The sequence below is a fragment of the Lipophrys pholis genome (assembly GCF_963383615.2).
Source record: "Lipophrys pholis genome assembly, chromosome: 3".
NCBI classification, from domain to species: Eukaryota; Metazoa; Chordata; class Actinopteri; order Blenniiformes; family Blenniidae; genus Lipophrys; species Lipophrys pholis.
The window spans coordinates 6,038,061-6,059,028 of NC_137627.1; the positions used below are offsets into that span (position 1 = coordinate 6,038,061).

Genomic DNA, 20,968 nt, shown 5'->3' on the forward strand with positions numbered 1-20,968 from the left:
GTAAAAAGCACTGTCAAGACAGGAAACCTTAATTTGTCACTTACAAAGTGCACTTTTAGTATGCAGGGAGGATATGGTATTCTCCCACCAAAACAAGTATGTTAAGGTCATTCATTGGACTAATTTTGAAAGAAAAAGAAAAACATACACATCTGTGTGTGCGTGTTTACCTGCTTTACTTCTTCTTGAAGATGCGGGAGCCTGATCGTGCTTAGACAAAGAAAAAGCTCTAAATCCCTTCAGAAGAAAACACACATGCTCAGTGGTCTCCGCAGGTTCTAGTAATAACTCGGTATATTGTCCAGCACCATATAGAATTTTCTAACAGCATTTATGTACATGTACAATCCAGCCAGTCAGAAAGCATCATTTTTAAGTACAGCACGTTTGTGTGACTTGCTCTAAACCTTTTATGATTAATGCACTCACTTATGTGGCTTGCACCCGTCTCAAAGTGCTTTGCAATATTAGTTACAGAGTCAACATCCATTCATTCACATCCACTTACACAACAAAGAGGACATCCAGTTGATCGCCCTCATTTTAGAGGGTTCCTCCATACAGTGCCTTTGGAGAACAAGTCATAGATGAAACTGCCAACCCACTAGATAGGTGGACAAGCAACTTTAGATCCTGGTCCGGAGTCAGATTTAGTGGTTTCTGGTAGTTTTTATTTTTTTTAACCAGCTGATTACAGACACAAAATTTAACTTCATCGTATGCACAAAAATAAAAAATGTAATTGCTATTATGAGTGACTCTCAAATATAAAACTCCCAAGTCCCAGGAGAATATGGACTGAGAGTCAGGACACTGTGGTGGCCGCCATTATTGTTGTTGTCCATTTACTCACACATGTGCAGAAGGACTAGCTACTGGAGCTGTGGTGCTCATGTGCAGCGGCAGAGTGTCAAAAGAGTTGCGTTTTCCCTCTGAGGCAGCCACTTGTTCACGCTCAAGTACATGTCAGTTATTGATTGATATTTTCTGATTTGGATATTTCTAGAAAAGTGATGAACACAGAAATCACTGAACTGGTCATACTATAAAAATAACAAAAGCAGCTTGGCGTATGTAACATTTTACCTCTTGATACTGTTGGCACTATACACAAGTTAGTTGAGCAAGAAAGTAGGAAGTTATGCTTGGTCTATATGAGTCATCTGGGGAAAAGCTGTTTCATCACCTCAGATTGTTCTTCAATTATGTTTCCTCATTCCAGAAAATGTATTTATTTCCTGTGTTTAAAACAATATCTTATTGTACAAGAGGACTAATAGACTTAAAGCATGATAATGTCCAAAATCTACATAACCAAGGCACCTTTCCATGCTAAAACTTTATCAACATATTAATCAGCATATTTGACTAATTTTGCAAATCATGAAGCGTAACGTGCGCTCTCCATCATTAGCATACCCCATAATATATATGGGAGCAGGCCCTTAGAGAATACTGAGCCTGGTAAGGTAATAAAAAAAAAAACACAGTTAGAAACCCAACATCTTTTGGAGATCAGTTTCATCCCATCACACAGTTTCAGACACTGCCCGCTTTCCCCAGAAACTACAGATTCAATATAACCGGGGAAATTTGATCAGCGATAAGAATTTAGATTAGATTTTAACTTACAAGTTGGATGAGATGGGTTATTACGGAACATGGGACAGACTTACGTTAGTGCACACACTCTTCTGCACACCGAGTACACCACATTAGCATTTTTATAGAGCGAGAGGAATTGTTCTGACATGAGGAATGATTGAGATGCCTATTATTCCACCTGGCGCGCACACACACGCACACACACGCACACACACACACACACACACACACACACACACACACACACACACACACACACACACACACACACACACACACACACACACACACACACACACACACACACACACACACACTCCCAGAGCACACAAAGTTGTATTCCCATCACCTCAAAGGACACATCGACTTCTATTCATTTTTGGCGACTCTGTCTTTCCTTACTGATAACCACTACTTGCTTAATCTTACACCTATTGTCGTGTCCTTATGTTCATTGACATTTAAAACGTCTGCATACATTCTGTATCCCCAAAATGACTCAAGTGCTCATAAGTCAGCAAGTAGATTTATGTCCCCATAGCATAGGGAAAACATTGCACACACATCCATCTTGTCATTTTCAAGGACGGTGACTTTTTGAAAAGAGACATTTCCATGTAATAATTTGGATTCAGTCCCACAGCGTCATGCCCACTCTTGTCTCTGTGTCAAGTTACCCCCACTCTGCTGTCTCGACTCATGCTGTCAGACCAGAGGGGTCCAAAAAGTCATTTACAGGTTTTTCTGGAACACAACATTCCCCTGCTGTGCTGGCCTGTAATAACATACAACTATAAAACATACACATATGCCTTCTTTTTGTGAATACTGAAACCTCAATTTCTCACCTGCCAACATAGATGATTCATGTAAGAGTGTTTTCCTCATTATGTGCTGGTGTTAACCTGAAGTGAAACCATCAGTAAAATGTACTTTCATGCATCGCAGCGGTGCCGCTTCCAAAATAACCACTTAGTGGAATCCACTGCGTTCTGACAAAGTGTCAAGACTTAATTAAAATCTTTACAAAGCCGGGATCCAGGCTGCTGCCTCGGGTTGTAAAGGTGGCTGTGTTTTGTCACTTTAGCTCTCATCCTTTTCTCATCTTCCATTTGTGGATGTCACACATGCAGGGGCTCTGAGGTGAGTCTGGCACACACACCTAGATGCAGACACACACACGTGTGCGCGCACACACACACACACACACACCTGTAAGATGGGAGGAAGGCTCCCAGATGGAGAGTCAGCATGGCGTCACGCCGCCAGGGAATGCCTCCACAGTTGAGTAACAGAAGGCTGACTGCTGCAGCGGGGTTTAAATTTAGACTCGCCGCCTGGCAGCTCTTGACTCCCGTCTCTCGTTTTTCTTCATGTGCCTCTCTGACTAGGAATCGGGACAAATTTTACTTTTTCAAGAACTTAGCATATATGTTGTCACTTCCCTCCACCACTCTGGCCCACCGCTTTCTCCTGCAGCTTGTTCGACTTTGCAGAGTTTGGTTTGTACAGTGATCGGCGTGGATCAGTGGTTCACAGTGTCACCTCACAGAGGAAGGTCTCAGGTTTGAATGGTTTGGAAGATAGTCTGAGAGTTTGAAACGTCCCCTATAAGTTTGTAATCAGGACCATTTTTGGGGGTTTAAACACAAAACTAATGCCACTACTTCTCCACGGTAATTGGCTTGTGACTCATTCCTATCATGAAACTAGTAAAACTGTTACAGATTATAAAGTTCAAATCAAATAATTTCACCATAACTTTTATCATGGATGAAAATAGCTGCGGTCTCTCCTTACCCTGCTTACTGAATTGACCAAGCTGTAGCATTGGTATTAGTTTGCGCTGAGCTCAGTTGCTATTTCTCTAAATTGTTGTTTAAAGAGGAGGGGATATCCTCACTCCTGAATGAACTCTGTCCTCCTGAAAGCATCATGTCATATGTCCCACTGTATGTAGCATCACCTTTAACTTGTACACAAATAGTCATCGCAGTTGTTTTCTTGCTGCTTCCATGCATGTGTGGGGGGAACATGCAAACTCTAAAGGCCTTGGGTGGATTTGAACCTATAACTTTGATTGATTGATTGAAAAGTTTATTTCGAATACGAATACGAAAACAATAAAAGAAAAGAAAATTGACAACAAAGTTTTCCTCTCAAATAATAAATAAATGAATAACAAAAATAAAATAAATCAAGAAAAAACATCGTCAGAGAGTATTCGAAAAGGAGTGAGAAGAAGTAAAAACTTATTTACTCTCACCCCTTGTCACAAATAAATAATATAATTACTTCCTTCCATCTCTTACACCCACACGCCCACACACCCACCCACCCACCCACCCACCCACCCACACACACACACACACACACACACACACACACACACACACACACACACACACACACACACACACACACACACACACACACACACACACACGTCCTGTGCAACACATAGAATATATATACATACACGTCCATTCATACATATCTACAGACATAAACACCTATACCCACAAACAAGCCCACAGTGCAAGGAAAGAAACGAACAATATAAATAACCAAAAGAAATGACCAGACATTTGCCCCTAAAAATATTGCTATGATAACTCATATAACTTATTTCCACAAAAGAATGGCCTTCTCAATACATACTAAGCTCCTTTAAAATAAAATTTAGACTGAGAAAAACACCAAGCATATTCAAATGGATTGAAGGTATTGAAGGTGCCTTTAAAATGAAATAATGTTCTGCTTCCTATCATATGACACATTTTTTGTTATTTTTCATCTTTCCGCACCAACATTCTCTTCAACAGCCGCATTCTAGCCTCACTTCCCTCCTGTTCTTCATGGGGTGTTAGTTTCCATCACCAGCCAGACCGCACCAGATCCTGACCTCTTTTCCCCCTGCTTAGCTTCCTACTGTAGCAGCAGCTTGTTACCCATGGCCCTTTGGCCTTCAGCCCTGGCTCCTTACCTGAATCAGAGCTGGCTGGCTGCCTGCCACCCTTGTCCTCACACTCAACTGTAGCCAGACATACACTAATAAGATATATATTTTTTCCTAATAAGTACTTATGCGCTACAGGTTTGTCATTTGTCTGATATTCCTAGTGATAAAACGTTTTATGAGATTCTTAAAACTCCATTTGTGGACAAATGGTTTAAACTGCATAGGTCATTTTGAGGTAAGTTTAAAAAAGTCAGAACTCCAGTTTCAGGTATTATGTGAGTAAGAATATATGTACTAATATACACCCCCCCCCCCCCCCCCCCCCACTTCGACAAGATGTATAAGGCAAGTCAAAACCCCACATTTACTTCTTGTGTCTGTTTTCATACCTGTCTTTGTATTTCTGTCTCCCTGTGTTTTCCTGATTCATGCTGTGATAAAGCACCAGTCATCTGTGACTCAGGAACTTTCCATGAGTCATGACCCATGCCAACCATCACCACACAGCAGGACTTCTCTGCAGTCAACACGATGACACATATTCACTCATTCTTATTCTGTTCTGTTTTACATAATTCCAATGGCCATAAATAGAGTGACTACCAGTGAAGTGACTAGTATTACATATTCTCAAAGTACCCCACCTCCGTTTGCAACTTAAAGTAACAATTGTACTCAAGCAGGAATTTTAATATGCTCTTAAACGGTGATGCAGAAAAATAACTGGTCAAATGGGACTCTTTCGACAAAAATGACAAACAAAACAAGAGAGAAAACTTGTGAAGGTGTGCAAGCTTTTTGTATGGTACAGGGACATCTGAAGCCCAATTTTCATAACAACTAATTTCCCCCAAACAATTTTGGTGAACACATGGAAATGTCATGTTTTAAGTGCTAGATTTCTCACAGGCAAGACGTTTTTAAACTCACCTGTCTGTAAAATGGTGACTGACAACAGAAAATGTTTTTACAATACATGTAGAAAGGTCAGAAACCCTGCTTTGTTAATCCTTCATGTATTGCTGTCCTCCCTTTCTCCTTCTCCTTTTCATTGATGTTCCTCATATTTTAGGTTCACATCACTGTTATAGACAACAACGACAACCCACCCATCTTCTCCCAACCAACGTATGATGTCACCATATCTGAAGATACTCCCCCGGACACCGAGGTGGTCCAAGTTCTGGCATCAGACCGTGACGAGCATCACCGGCTGACCTACTCCCTACAGAGTTCCATAGACCCCAACAGCATGCGTCTCTTCCGCATTCACCCCACCTTGGGCACCATCTACACTACTCAAAGGCTTGACCATGAAGCCTGTGCCCAGCACATCATCACAGTTATTGTAAGACATGCCTTTGACTTTGATGAGGAACGGTGCTTCATTGCATCATTGTAGTAACATAATTTCTGGTGGCTTCCAGTCACTTGCAAAACGATACCGTACAGGTCTTTGTTGTAGTTTCCATTGCACCTGATACACATGGATGGGGATTCTGTCTTCTGACTGGCTTCTGTCTGTGATATCCTGTCCCAGCATTTGTCTATTACAAAATATACTGGTAGTCTTAATTAGATGAGCTAGTGTCCAGAATGATTTTGGTTACTTTACAAAATGCCATGCTGATCTACTGACCTTAACTGGCCTCAAATGCAGATCAAATATCAGGGGATCTTAATGAGTATTGACCCTTAACCACTAAGTGTATCTTCCCAAATGACCATGGTCAGTTTAACTGGAGCCATTAGTCTAGGTTTGCTTGTGAGGTAATAAGCGAACCGGAGCCAGTTTCTATGCCTATGCTCTTCTACTACCTGAATTTATCATTACAAAATTAAGCAAAATACAGTAACAAGTGAGCACATTTTGTTTTTGTTATTGTGTTTTTACATACAAAACAGAAAACTGCCAGTTTAAAACTAGTGAAATTTGGTAGAATAATATTTGGCAAAGGATCCTGAGAGCATTAAAATATCCCAATGTAGTGATTTTGTATGACATTGTCACTTTGAATAAGACTTTCTGTTTTGGGTTGTATTTCTTCACAGGTGAAGGATCAAGAGTTCCCATACAGAAAAAATCTGGCCCGTGTGCTAATAGAAGTGGAAGATATCAATGACCATGTACCCATTTTTACCAGTGCTCTGTATGAAGGTTCAGTCTATGAGTCAGCAGCAGTGGGATCAGCTGTAGTCCAAGTTACTGCTCTGGACAAAGATAAAGGCGAGAATGCAGAGCTGCACTACTCTATTGAAGCTGGTAAGCACCACATACAACAAAATACTTCCTTCTTATTGTTCGAATACTTTGTACAATGCACTGATGTTATTTTTGGTCAACAGGCAACACTGGAAATTCCTTCCATATTGAACCAGTTTTGGGTATCATCACTGTTGCCCGTGACCTGGACCTGTCAAGCATAGGTCACTATGTTCTCACTGTCAGGGTCACTGACAATGGCTCCCCTCCCCTGTCCACAACAACAATAGTGCGTATTGCTGTCACTCTCTCAGACAACGCCGGTCCAAAGTTCCCTCAACCAGAATACCAGACTGAAATCACAGAAAACGCAATGGTCGGGACCTCCGTCACCACCGTGAATGCAGTCAGCCAATCAACTCTCACTTACGACATCAAGAAGGGCAACACAGAACATGTATTTCAGATTAATCAATACAGTGGTGTGATCACTACTCAGAAACCTCTGGACTATGAAACCACAATGTCATACAACCTGATAGTTCAGGCTACTAACATGGCTGGCATGGCGTCGAATGCCACTCTTTTAATCCAGGTGGTCGATGAGAACGACAACCCACCTGTGTTCCAGCAGCTCCACTATCATGGAAGCATTAGTGAAGTGGCACCTGTCAACAGTGTGGTCTTGAACTCAGATGACACACCTTTAGTGATCAAGGCCACTGACAATGACCGCAACCAAAATGCTCTGTTGGTCTATCAGATTGTTGAGGATACTGCCAAAATGTTCTTCACAGTGGACTCAGGAACTGGCTCCATACGAACCATTGCTAATCTGGACCATGAGACATTCGCAAGCTTCCACTTCCATGTTCATGTTCGGGACAATGGCAGACCCCAGTTGACAGCAGATAGTCCAACTGAGGTAACGATAGAAGTGATTGACACAAATGATTCACCGCCTCGATTCACCCAAAATTCCTTTGAAACTGTTCTGCTTCTCCCTACATATGTGGGAGTCGAGGCATTGCAGGTTTCCGCCATAGACCCTGACAAAGATGTCCCTACAGAGCTTATATACTCTCTGACTGATGGGGTACTGGACCATTTTGCCATTAAACCTTCAAGTGGAATTATTGTAGTAAAAAACAACAACTTCTCCAAAGAGCGTTTTCGCTTCAGTGTCAAAGTTTCCGATGGGAAATTTTCCAGCACAGCTTTGGTGACTATACTGGTCAGAGAAGCCCTGGATTCTGGTCTCAGCTTTACCCACAACATTTATTCTTCTTCTATCAGAGAGAACATATCAAATATCACGAAAGTGGCTGTGGTCAATGCTGTGGGAAACCGTCTTAATGAACCCCTGAAGTACACCTTGCTAAATGCCGGTACAAGATTCCGAATACGCCCCACATCTGGCGTCATCCAGACAACAGGAATACCGTTTGACCGTGAGGAGCAAGAGTTTTATGAACTAGTTGTTGAAGCAAGAAGAGAGCATGACCGTCTTCACGTCGCCAGAGTTATGGTTAGAGTTCAAGTGGAGGACATAAATGACAATGCCCCTATTTTTGTTGGACTTCCCTATTATGCTGCCGTTCAAGTAGAAGCGGAACCAGGGTCACCAATTTTCAGGGTCATGGCAGTAGATGGCGACAAAGGAATTAATGGAGAGGTGTCGTACTATCTTAAGGATGACCATGGTCATTTTGAGATCAATCGGCAGACTGGTAGTCTCAGCCTTAAGAGGTCTTTTGACTCTGATTTGTCTAACGTGGAATACCAGATGGTGATATATGCCAAAGATGGTGGTTATCCACCTCTTTCAACAACTACTGAGTTTCCCATTACTGTCGTCAACAAAGCCATGCCTGTCTTTGACAAATCATTTTACTCTGTTTCTGTGAACGAGGATGTGGCTGTACACACACCTATCCTCGGCATAAACGCCACCAGCCCTGAAGGTCAAAACATCATCTATACAATTGTTGATGGAGATCCATCGCTTCAGTTTGACATTGGCTTTGATACCGGAGTCATAAGTGTCATTCACTCTTTGGACTATGAAACAGCTGCATCTTACCAGCTCACTGTCAGAGCCACAGACTACTTGACCGGTGCTCGTGCTGAGGTTGACGTAGAAGTGTTTGTCCAGGATGTGAACGATAACCCTCCTATCTTCCAGAAAATGTCCTACAGAGTGGTATTGTCTGAAACCGCCATGATTGGAACCCCAGCACTTCAAGTCATTGCCACGGACAAAGACTCGGAGAAAAACAATGTTGTCCGCTACCAGATATTTTCAGATGTCCACAACAGCACAGATTATTTTCACATTGATAGCAGCAGTGGATTGATACTGACAGCACGAATGCTGGACCATGAACTGGTACAGAAGTATGATTTCATCGTCAGGGCCACTGATAATGGCTTCCCTCCTTTGAGCAGCGAAGTATCTGTGACTGTTGTCTTGAATGACATGAATGACAACCCTCCAATCTTCAACCAGCTGCTGTATGAGGCCTACGTGAATGAGCTAGCTCCCCGTGGGCACTTTATAACCTGTGTCCAGGCCTCAGATGCTGACAGTTCAGATTTTGACAAGTTGGAGTACAGTATTTTATCAGGAAATGAAAGAATGAACTTTGTCATGGACAAGAACACAGGAATCATCACTTTGTCAAGCCATCGTAAGCAAAGAATGGAGCCTGCGTATAGCCTGAATGTCTCAGTTTCAGACGGGGTGTTTACCAGCACTGCACAAGTTCATGTAAAAGTGTTGGGTGCCAACTTGCACAGTCCAGTGTTTGGACAGAACTTGTATGAGGCAGAATTACGGGAGAATGCTGCCGTGGGGTCCAAGGTCATACAGGTAAGTGATTTTACCAAAAGGCTTATTTTTCTTCATTTAATCCTCTCGACATAAATACTTGCTGACTTTGAAACTCTTTTTTTCATTCCAGGTAAAAGCAACGGACGCAGACCCCGGAGCATTTGGACTCATCAGCTATTCCTTTGTGAATGACTTGGGAAAGGACCAGTTCAACATTGATGCAAATGGACAAATCTCCACTGTAGAAAAGCTTGATCGTGAAGATCCAGCCAACAAGGATATTGTTCTCACAGTGGCAGCCCAAGACACAGGTGGACGTGTTTCTTACTGTACTGTTCAAGTGACTCTGTTAGATGATAATGATAATGCACCTCGCTTCCGTGCAACTGAGTACCGAGCTTCAGTTAAATCCGATGTGGCTAAAGGTTTTTTGGTGACTCAGATTCAGGCTCACGATCCCGATGATGGCATTAATGCTAAAGTGACATATTCACTTTATAGTGAAGCACACGTCCCTGTGGTAGACATTTTGGAGATAGACCCAGACAATGGTTGGATGGTTACAAAGGGCAGCTTCAGTCACTTGAGAAATTCCGTATTATCTTTTTTTGTGAAGGCTGTGGATGGAGGAAATCCAGTCCGACACTCTTTAGTGTCTGTGTACATTCATGTCCTTTCACCAGATGCTTTTATTCCTACTTTCAACCAACATCACTACTTGTTTAGCATACCAGAGAACACCCCCATAGGTTCAGCGGTAGGAACAGTGCACCTCAATACTCCAACGGGGTTTGCACCACTCTCTGCTACTTTCGCTGTTGTTAATGGAGAAACTGGTGAAAACAACCAAGACGGGGTGTTTGTGGTGGAGAAAGATACAGGAGTGATCAAACTTGATAAATCCTTGGATCATGAAGTAATCAAAGGATATAATTTCAAAATTACTGCCACAGCACAACAGGCTAAGCTTGAGTCAGTGACTTCTATCGATGTAGAGGTCAGAGTGTTGGATCTAAATGATAACAAACCAGCCTTTGATACCACTTCTTACGACACAACTGTGATGGAAGGAATGGCTGTTGGAACCAGAATCATTCAAGTCCAAGCATTAGATCCAGATTCAGGTGCCAATGGTCAGGTGACCTACAGACTTGGGACATTAATTCAGTCAGATGGAGATCTCGACACACTGGTTGGCACCTTTAGTATTGACAGCAACACAGGGTGGATCTCCACTCACAAGGACCTTGATCATGAAACCAAGCCATCCTACACATTCACTGTCATAGCCTCAGACCTTGGGGAGACTCTGTCACTTTCCAGCACCACAACTGTAACTGTGGCAGTGTCCGACGTCAACGACAACCCACCCAAGTTCATGGAGAACCAATACTTTGGCTCGGTTCAGGAGAGCGATCCCCCTGGGGAGGTGGTGGCTGTGCTGAACACCAGAGATGACGACAGTTCTGCTGTTAACCGACAAGTCAGTTACCACATAACAGGTAAGTTAAGTTATAAATGCCATTTTAACTGAATTTTTAAAGATGAGCATTGATGCAACTTTCTATATTCAAAGCCAATGCATTGTAAAGTTGTGCATTTCATATTTTCACAAATTTTGAGTGGCTGAGGAATCATTTCCTGGATAAAGCAGTATTCCAGGATAAACTATTTTCCCACATTATATATCTTTTTTATTTTCACTGATGTCATTCTAAATTGAACTATAGAGAAATTGTAAGACTCACTGATGCAATATGCCCTCTTGTACTTTTGTAAGACAGAGATTAATTTCAATGACATTTCAAAAACTTAGGATCTTATCAAACATATTAAGCTGCCTTGTCTTTTAAATATCTTGTTATACTTACAAGAGATCACAACACCTTTGAATTGTGGGTTTGGACACTTGCGTTGTTGCCCGTCTATCACAGAGAAAAAACTGTAGTATATATGTTTAGAGAAGCAGAACTATAATGTACAGTCTAAAAATAAAATGTGAAAAATACTTTGATCCAAACATTGTTGTAACATGTTAAATATGGCTACAGTTGGTAATAAGTAATGAAACCACTTGGTATTTGCTGGTCTTCAAAAGGAGGCAAACTTGCATGTTTGTCTAGATTCAATAAGCCTATTTTTATAGTGAACTGCACTCACATATTTTAGCCCTGAATTCTCAACTTTCGTGGCGTGTCAAAAATGCATGAATGTATCTATGTTTATGGAGGAATTAGGTAAAGAGGAGGAAATTAGAAGAAATGAGAGGAAATAAGTATCAAATAATTCAGGAAAATTCTAGGTGAATACTGAACATCAGCATTAATAGCATGAATGTTATGGCCTGTGATCAAAGGAGTAGCTTCTCTGATTTGCTGCCTGCTCATTGACAAGCTCCAGAGTAGTAATGAAGTTAGGTCTCCCTCGGAGATCACGACAGAGGACTGCCATACCAAAGGGAGCTAGATTCCTAATGAAGGACTTTTAATGGGGGGAAATCCTTCCCCTGATGAGTTTTTAATGAATATCAGCCAGACAGCTGGGCTGAATGACAGACGCGTGAGTAATGTGACCTTGTAGCTGACAGCTGAAGTAAAAGAAACTGCTGCTATGCTGCAGAGTGGAGGGTGCGTGAATCAATGGCAAACATAGGAGTGCAAAGAAAACATGGATTGTACAAAAAAAAAAATGAAAAAATGAACTCAGTGAAGGGTGAGTCCACTCAACAATAATAGACCCATTGTTGTGAAAAGACCCCATTTATTTTATGAAGACACTCCAAATAGAAAGATTTGAGTCAATCTGCCTCTCACTTCTTGAAGCGTTTGGTTGAGTTTTTTATGGAAAATAAAAAACACCCATCTGAATGTTTGACAGTTCAGAAGGTCTGTTTGTGATTTGTTAGCAGAATCCAGTGTACTTCTGAATAAATCCAATAAATGAAAGCAAAAATCCACCAACAATTGGACCAAATATTTGAATACTACAAATTGGCTCTGTGGGGTTGTCGACTTAACCTATGTGTGGCTTTATGGACTTTGTCCTGGCCGTCCATGAGCATGCATGTCTCCACAAATTCTGACTCCATATTGGGTGTCAATGTATGTGTTAGCACTGCAATGAACAGATTAATAGATTAAAAGGTTTATATTATAATTGTCAAACTCAGAATATAATCGTAATAGGGATGTACTGCATTATACTGTAAAAATAGAAATATGCAGTTTCCCACAGATTCTATAATCTCTCTCTTTATTTTACTGGCCCTTCCGTCCATCGATCTTCTATATTACCTCATCCAGTTAACGGTCAGTTTGTGTGGGATCCTATTCCAGGACAACTCAAGTCAAATGTGTCTGGACTGTTTTATAAAAGTTAAGTCTGATGTTTTTGAATTCATCTTGCTTACTCTAATAAATAAGCTAAGGCTCTTGTTTAATCCATCAGGTCTTTTTTGTTTCAACCGTTATAGAAAGAGCAATTATGCTTGAACCCATTAATCTGTGCTTGCAAGTTCCCCTGTTGTTTTCTAACTGTAAATTGTGAAGTGATGGGTTTTAGAAGTATTTTGTAGTCACACTGTAGCAATATATTGCCACTTCCATGCACTAAATAAAATCTTCCTTTTCCTATTAATGTGTGAGAGGGGACAGAGCCGCCTGGGAGATACTCGGGTGGCTCGACAGTCAAGTTAAATGGATCAGCAGCCACCCAGCGCTCTCATAAATCCTCAGTATTATGCTCCAACCTTTAGCTACAGCTGCAACATTAATTTCCCTTTAGTGTCCATATAAAGCAGACATTTAAAATGATTGCCGTAATTATAAAGTAGTTTTATCAAACCGTTGCTTCCATGAATGCAGTGGATCAAGAAATTGCCTGTATAGTAAATTAATGAGCACATTATATGTTGGGGTGAAGCTATTTGCCCCAGGTAAGGACTACAATAGGAGACAGCCCATACAGCATAACAGAGACTTGGAGTTGAATTCACAAACTTAAGAAGACCTCTTGGGGTGTCATGTAGTACAGTATAATGGTCAACTTTTCTGCTTTACAGCAAAATGACCTGGGTTCAATATCTCTCTGTGACATTTTGGTTTGAAGTGCCCAATTATCTCCTAGTACCATGGCTTCATCCTATCCAAACACATAATATGTGTAACAGTTTTTATGTATAGATAATATGTCTCTGTGTTACCTCGGGTCCATTGACCTGTCCACAGCATAGTCTACACCACAGTCTTTAGCTGTGATAGAGAAGATGGTTGGAAAAGGACCTCCAATCAACCTCGAGAACCTGTAACTTTTAGTTTCTCTTGAATCAATGTGTCTAACAGTACAATCCCCAAATAACTGCCAGTCAAAAAAGCCATTCAGCCTCACAGCAACACAATAGTGTATTTTGAACAGAGGTTTGAAATCTTCCACTGATGTAGGACTGGTGTGCCTTCAACTGGTACTCAGCGGAGTGTTTTGATTGAAATTTTGCCGTCTAGGTGGGAACTATCGTGGTGTGTTTGCGCTTGGCCTTGTTCAAGGCGAGTGGAAAATGTACGTGAAAGGCCCCTTGGACAGGGAGGAACGCAACCTCTACATCATCAACGTCACGGCCAGTGACGGACTCTTTGTGACCCAGGCGATGGTGGAGGTGACGGTGATAGATACCAATGACAACAGCCCCATGTGTGACCAGGTGAGAAATACAACAGTGGCAGGAGAGACAGTGGCATTGTAGCCTCACCAACGGTTTTCACAACTTCATGTATTCACTTCTTTGCTGTGTCTGTGTGTGGGAAGGCTTTGTACACTGCCTTCATCCCTGAAGACCTCCCAGTCAACAGTGCTCTTCTGAGGATTGTAGCTTCAGATGCAGATGTGGGCATCAATTCTTGGATCCAGTACTCCCTACATGGCCCTGGATCAACTGATTTCAGCATTGACCCTGATACTGGTAAGTGTGGCATTTGAATCCTTTTTTTTTTTTTTTTTTTTTTTTACACCTAATGTACTGTTTGTAAAGTGAAACCAAAATCAATCCAGTTGAGAAAAAAAAGTCACCTGCTTGCACAGAAAGTGACACATTTCTTTTCCCAGAGGCGACGACACAGCTCGTGTGACAGCGTTCATGACTCCATTCAGCACTCCTGTCTCAACGCTTGTCATTGTGATTTCTAACCTGTCAAGGTGAGATCAAGTCGTCTGTGAATCTGGACCGTGAGGCGACACCTAATTACCGGCTGGTTGCCCAGGCGACTGACGGTGGTGGACGGTGGTGCCGTGCGGAGGTGCAGCTGGCGGTGACTGACGTGAACGACAACCCGCCCATTTTCACCCTGCCACAATACACAGCCAGTGCCTACGAAGACACCGCCACCAAAGCCCTGCTCACACGCATCCAGGCCATCGACCCTGATGAAGGTACTACAACTACGGCATGTAATCATGTTGGCTGCCAAATGTAGTTTGTCTTGACATTGAAGAAAAATATCAAGAAAAACTTACGTAACTGCAATTATTTTTTAATAGCACAAAGAAAATACATGTTTTTTGTTGAAATTGACACATATTTGCTGGATCAGAACCATCTTGACAAGTGTTATGCCAGAACTATGTTTCAAAAGCTACAGATCAAAAAAAGATAGAAAGTGATGACTATTCTAGAAAATGCTTAACAAATGGAATTTAGCCCATACACATCCTTACCTATGTGCGGGTGCTTGGTCTCAGTTAGAACATGATGTCTTTAGGGAGTTGATGACCTTCAGACTGTATGATTCCTGCGGTGATCGAGGTGAAAGAGCTGAAAGTTGTAAGCAAGAGGTCAAAATAAGTTGGATGGGATCTCTATGAAAGATCAGATGTTTTACACCTTCTGCACTAAATTGGATGGGACCCCTCTAGCGTTTTATGAGTGCATAGTTCAAGTGTTCGTGAAGTTAATGCAGTGGATTGATATACTGTACATAGCAGGCAGCACAAAAATCAAAGCTCCCTCTATGTTTAAAAACTGCCTTTTTTTCAATACAATACCAACATTTGTCCTGTGATCTTACAACTTCAAGCAATTATGTAGGTTTTTACATACCTTTGTCCTGTTTCAACTGGATCCTTCCATTTTCATCAGAAATGTGATCTGGTGGAGGTGGATGATGTATTTTATCAGCTGATGTTATGGTAAAAAACACATAACTCATCACCACCAGATGACATTTCTGCATTCTACTAAAGCCCTACCTGCAGTCCACACCTGTTATCTACTGAGAACTTTCACCACGATGTGAAATATGCAACAAAGGAGACCCTGAACTCTCAAGGGAAATCTTTTACTTGCTGGCTTACAAGTGCTTCTAGAGCCACAGACACATTGGACGTATCACCGTCTCATCAATTGTTAAATGTGTGGCCAGTTTCAAATTCACAATGCGCCTCGCAAACCTTAATTTCACCACATGCTGTATTTTTTATTCTCAGTTTAAAACGGACGCTAAATCCTTCAGTCTGATTACATTTTAATCTAGGTTTTTCACAATGCGGTTTAACAAGACGACAAACTATTTGAGATATTTCTCAGAATAAAAAAGAAGGCGAAAGCCAACGCAGACAGGAAACAAGACTCATTTAAATTTGAAAAGTGATCTCGGAGCTTGGCACATGTGGTATCACTCACAAGTAGAGCTAATTGAGTACATACCTTTACAAGTCGTAAGCGTGACCTCAATGAGCTTAAATACTTGTACAGATGTGAATGAGTAAGTGTGTTTTTTGAGAGTTTTTAATCAAGGCCAGCCATGATGTTGTTCTTCATTCTTTACATGAAACCTGAAAGGATAAGTTGTATGATGAGTGAAAGATTAGTGGAGAGAGTGAAAACACACCGTTCACACGGAAACGGCAGAAACGCTGACAACAACGTAGTTAGCATGCCAGACCACTAGTGGGTGCCGTTGTTTTTGTGTTGAAACCAAGTACCAAGTTCCATGAGTACAAGGATTGGGAGTCAGTTCGGTTCAGTTCAGTTCAGTTTTATTGTGTCCCCATAGGCCAATTTGTGTTGCAGCAAGTGAAAAACACACGAGTAATGCACTTACAAACACATACATGGCATAAAACATTTAAATATCCAAGGGATAATATAGTGCGCCTAAAAACCATCAGTAGAACTGAATCAGAATAATGATTGAACTAAAAACAGTTCGGGTCTTGATAATATTATCTTCAGTTGGAAAATATTTGGATCAGTGTTATAACTGCAACTAATATATGTAGCGCTAACATGTTGAATTTTCCCCGTTTCCACAAAGAGCGCAAAATGTCTACCTTTGGAGCGGTTTAAAAAAAGTTAGGTTTTCAGTTGCTCTGAGCACCTTTTTCACATAAACAGACACCAAAAACACCAGGAAGGTTTTCTGTTCTCATATGAAAACATTGCCGTGTAAACAGAGCCTGAACTCGATTTTAAAATTGAGTATTTCAAGAAAATGCAGTATTGCAAGAAAACAGTTGTCAGGTAAAAACAATATGAAGCCTTTAAACCTCCGACATGACCTTGGCGCGCCTCGCCTTCCTTCACAGCAGGTCCCGGTCGGGTGGTGGTCTATTCCCTGGCCGACTCTGCAGGAGGATTTTTCTCCATCGACAAGTCCTCCGGCATCGTGGTCCTAGAACGCATCCTGGACCGCGAGATCCAGCCAGCCTATCAGATAACGGTGCGTGCATCTGACCAGGGCTCGCCGCTGCCCCTCTTCTCTTTGGTCAACGTCACCATCACCGTGCTGGACATCAACGACAACCCGCCCGTGTTCGAGCGACGCGACCAGCTGGCGACTGTGCCGGAGGACGTTGGGGTGGGCACCGAGGTCTTGAGGGTGTACGCCGCCAGCAAGGACATTGGCACCAACGCCGAGATCACCTACAGCATCCGATCGGGAAATGAGCATGGGAAGTTCCACATCCATCCTCTGACTGGTGAGTGACTTGATGAATCACATTTCAGTCTTCCTCAATCTGCTCATTCACACATGATCAACTCAAGAGAGGTCTGGCAGGTTTTTTTTTTTTTTTTTTACAGTTCTCATGATGCAGTTTTTCCTCATTTTTCATTTGGTGGAAAAGAGCTGTGACTGTCAATGAAACGCTCTCAAAAATTGGATTCATGACAATTTACTATACATTTCATGTGGGAAATTGCCTATAAATTGTAATATGGAGTGAAAAAAATGTGGTCTTGTTTTTCTTACTTATCGCTTGCTGTGATATCCGTCATTTGTGTGGTTTTTGTTGATAAGTGCGAGAACTCCTTTATACTGTTCATTTGTTCATTTTATTGAGAGCCCCAATAGCTCCTGCCTTTTTTACAGGAGCTATTCTGCCTGGGGTCTCCTTCTTTTTCATGACACATTTTATTTACAAAGTCACACGCACACACGCACAATCACACAGGACAAACCGTGAAGCTCACTGTGAAACCAAATAAAACATATCTCTCAAAAGAACACATAAAACCAAAAAACACCACATAGTAACTATAACGCGTGCGTGTGTGTGTCCGGACGCTGGGGTAGCAGGATCTCCTGCTACAATAGTTTTAATCAGAAACCTACGTACTGCAATTCAACTTAGTAAAAGTAATAGTACCAACCTCTCTTGTTCTCCAGTGTTACATCAGTAGCAGGAAGTGTTGCATTTGCCCGGGACTCTTTTCATAGGGGGGATTAATCCACATGAGGTGGCCTGGTGGGTATTCACAGCAGCATGAGGAGTTTGAGCCAGAATAAACAACAGCATGTCAGCGATTGGTAACAAAGCAGCACCAACACAGCAGCTGGTATAGGGAAAACACCTACAGTGTAGATTTTGCACAAAAAAAATTAGTTAATATTCCTACAACTGCAAATGATTGGCTGGCTTTTTTAGAAGACCTTTGACCTGATTACTCAGCTCCTTTCACAGAATGTTCCAGTTCATCATTCTGTCACATTATATTCCCCAGGTGCCATTTTAGTGGCCCAGCCTTTGGACTACGAGACCTGCAGGGACTACTTCCTTACGGTGGAGGCGTGCGATGGCGGCACGCCTCCTCTGAGTGCCATCACCACGGTGAACATAAACCTCACAGATGTCAACGACAACGCGCCCATGTTCAGCCATGACCTCTACTCAACTGTGGTGTCGGAGGACGCCACTATCGGAGAGTCGGTGGTCCAGGTGAGTTCATAGAATGTGTCAACTGTTCTGTTGCCCGAGGATAGACACAGTCATTTATCCCAAAACTTTTACAAAGTAACACACAATATCCATTTACAATATTTGCCTTTGTGCATATGGAATATCAGGCATGTGTTCCACATTGTGCAAAATACTGGTAGTACATGCTAATGGAATGATGTACAATGTGCAGTGTGACTCAAAACATCTTAAAATATTTGTGCTGCTTTTGACTAAACAGAGGAGCTGCTGTTATTGTGGTGAGAAGCAACGTCCTCGGATATCTCCCTCTGATTTGTTTTGGTTTAGTATTATTTATTATAATCTGTGTTGTTCTTTGATTTTCAACCTGATCTCTGGTACCAGCCTTGATTATTCAAAGATCATGCCCCATGTTCTCTTTTTTTGGCTAAATTCAGGTATATGAGCTGTAAATTCATCCTCCGACTCCACGGAATCACATTTCATTTTGTGCCTGTGGGATTAATTATAGATTCTAGAAGATCTTTCTCGAGGAAATAGGACCTAATGTAGGCAGAATCCTCATTTGGATCCTGCCGCTTGTTCAGGATTTTGCTCATGATGCCAAATAATCACCTGCAACACACACAATCTGAAACCACAATTTGTTTGCATGGACATGTGTGTGTTCAATTTCTTGAGTTTTTAATGAAATATATCTAGAAGCGTTCTATTTCTTTACTCATATTTGATACAAATGTTCACTCTCATTCAAAGGCTTGAAAGACACTGACCCTAACATGTTTATAACAATATTTATGATTGCCTCCCTAAGATTGTATTTAATAACTACCATCAATAGTTTTCATTGAACAAGTCATTTATCTTTGGCGATACAATAATTTCAACATGAACTTTCCCCATTGACAGAAGCATTCCCATAATAATTTTCGGCAAAGAAATATGTAGAAACGGCCTGCAGATACTGAGGCTCATTTCATACTGAATGTTGGTATATACAGAAGTGTGGATGTGTGGGCTCCACCTCCAGGCTGAAAATAATTGCTCTCTGTGATGGTATCAATGGCTTAACCAAGATGTCGGCAAATACCGCTTGACTGACGTGATTGTTTATCCTTGGGATTGAGAGGATTGAAAGCTCCGAGCTTCACAGACAGAGCAGATGGGGTTAGTGTTCACCTGTTCATTCACATTTTCACAATACTTTGGTTAACATATGTATACCACAACAATAAAAGCAGTGACAGGTGAAGTAAGAGAACCAGATTATCTTATTATATTGGATCCATTGTGGGATGAGGGGCATATTTGACCCCGAATGAACCTGCTGTGTTTGAAGAAAATAAAAAAACGGGGCGAACATAAAAACATGCATGATTTTGACAAGTACCAGCCGGTGATGTCGAGACGACTCGGTAAGAACATCTGCTCCTGTAGGCTTTTCCTGGGATGCAGTTGTTAAGTGCATAACAAGAGGTGGTTCAAGGAAGGACAACTTGTGAAGTGGTGACAGTATGATGGAGCCGCAGCAGTCACTGATACCTTTGCACACATTAGTGAATATTGGGGAAATGTTTCACCACAACCCAATGATTGAGTCCAAACCCCAGGTCATTAAAACGCCAATGTACTTGTTGGCTGTGGACCTGGTAGTTGAGTAGAGTTGGTTTTCTTCCAGTCAAAAGGTTTGTGTTTATTCACCTTCTCTGTCTATGTGCCAGAGTATCCTTGAAAAGTCTTCGTCTTAGGATTCTTACAATAGTGTGTCAGCACTTTGTATTGCTGCTCCATCACCACTGGTACGTGAGAGTGCGCAGGAATGGTTGTGATGTAGAAATGTGCTTCACACACAATCCTAGTAATAATATTTGATCACGGTGTCAGCCTTTATTTTTTTTATGCACCCTGCTACAATACAACGATTGGCCAGAAATGGTTGGAGCACAGGACGGCGACGAACAAATTCCTCAGTTTACAGTTTTGTTCAGCACCTCATGTTCTCGAAAGAGAAATTACTGACAAAAATCCCCAAACTCAAGACGTTCTGGAATCTACTATATCAGGTGGTTATATTGTTATGGGCGATCGATGTGATAAGTTCTGTGAAGGAATGACAACTTTGTCTGTTATCGTGTTCTGACTGATGCACTGTGTTGTTTTTTGGTTTTTAAATAAA

General features: G+C 41.6%; 1 protein-coding gene across 1 annotated transcript in view; it reads left to right on the top strand.

Moving 5' to 3' along the window:
* The window catches only part of fat3a (FAT atypical cadherin 3a), a gene marked incomplete at its 5' end in the record, with an annotated part of 118,373 nt that overhangs the window by 67,298 nt on the left and 30,107 nt on the right, over positions 1-20,968 (top strand). Inside the window, 9 exons of the mRNA XM_080459568.1 lie at positions 5,640-5,915; positions 6,620-6,830; positions 6,914-9,642; positions 9,734-11,105; positions 14,103-14,299; positions 14,404-14,557; positions 14,791-15,024; positions 17,182-17,571; positions 18,596-18,810. Coding sequence (XP_080315694.1) covers positions 5,640-5,915; positions 6,620-6,830; positions 6,914-9,642; positions 9,734-11,105; positions 14,103-14,299; positions 14,404-14,557; positions 14,791-15,024; positions 17,182-17,571; positions 18,596-18,810 — 5,778 coding nt within the window. The remainder of the gene's footprint in view (positions 1-5,639; positions 5,916-6,619; positions 6,831-6,913; positions 9,643-9,733; positions 11,106-14,102; positions 14,300-14,403; positions 14,558-14,790; positions 15,025-17,181; positions 17,572-18,595; positions 18,811-20,968) is intronic.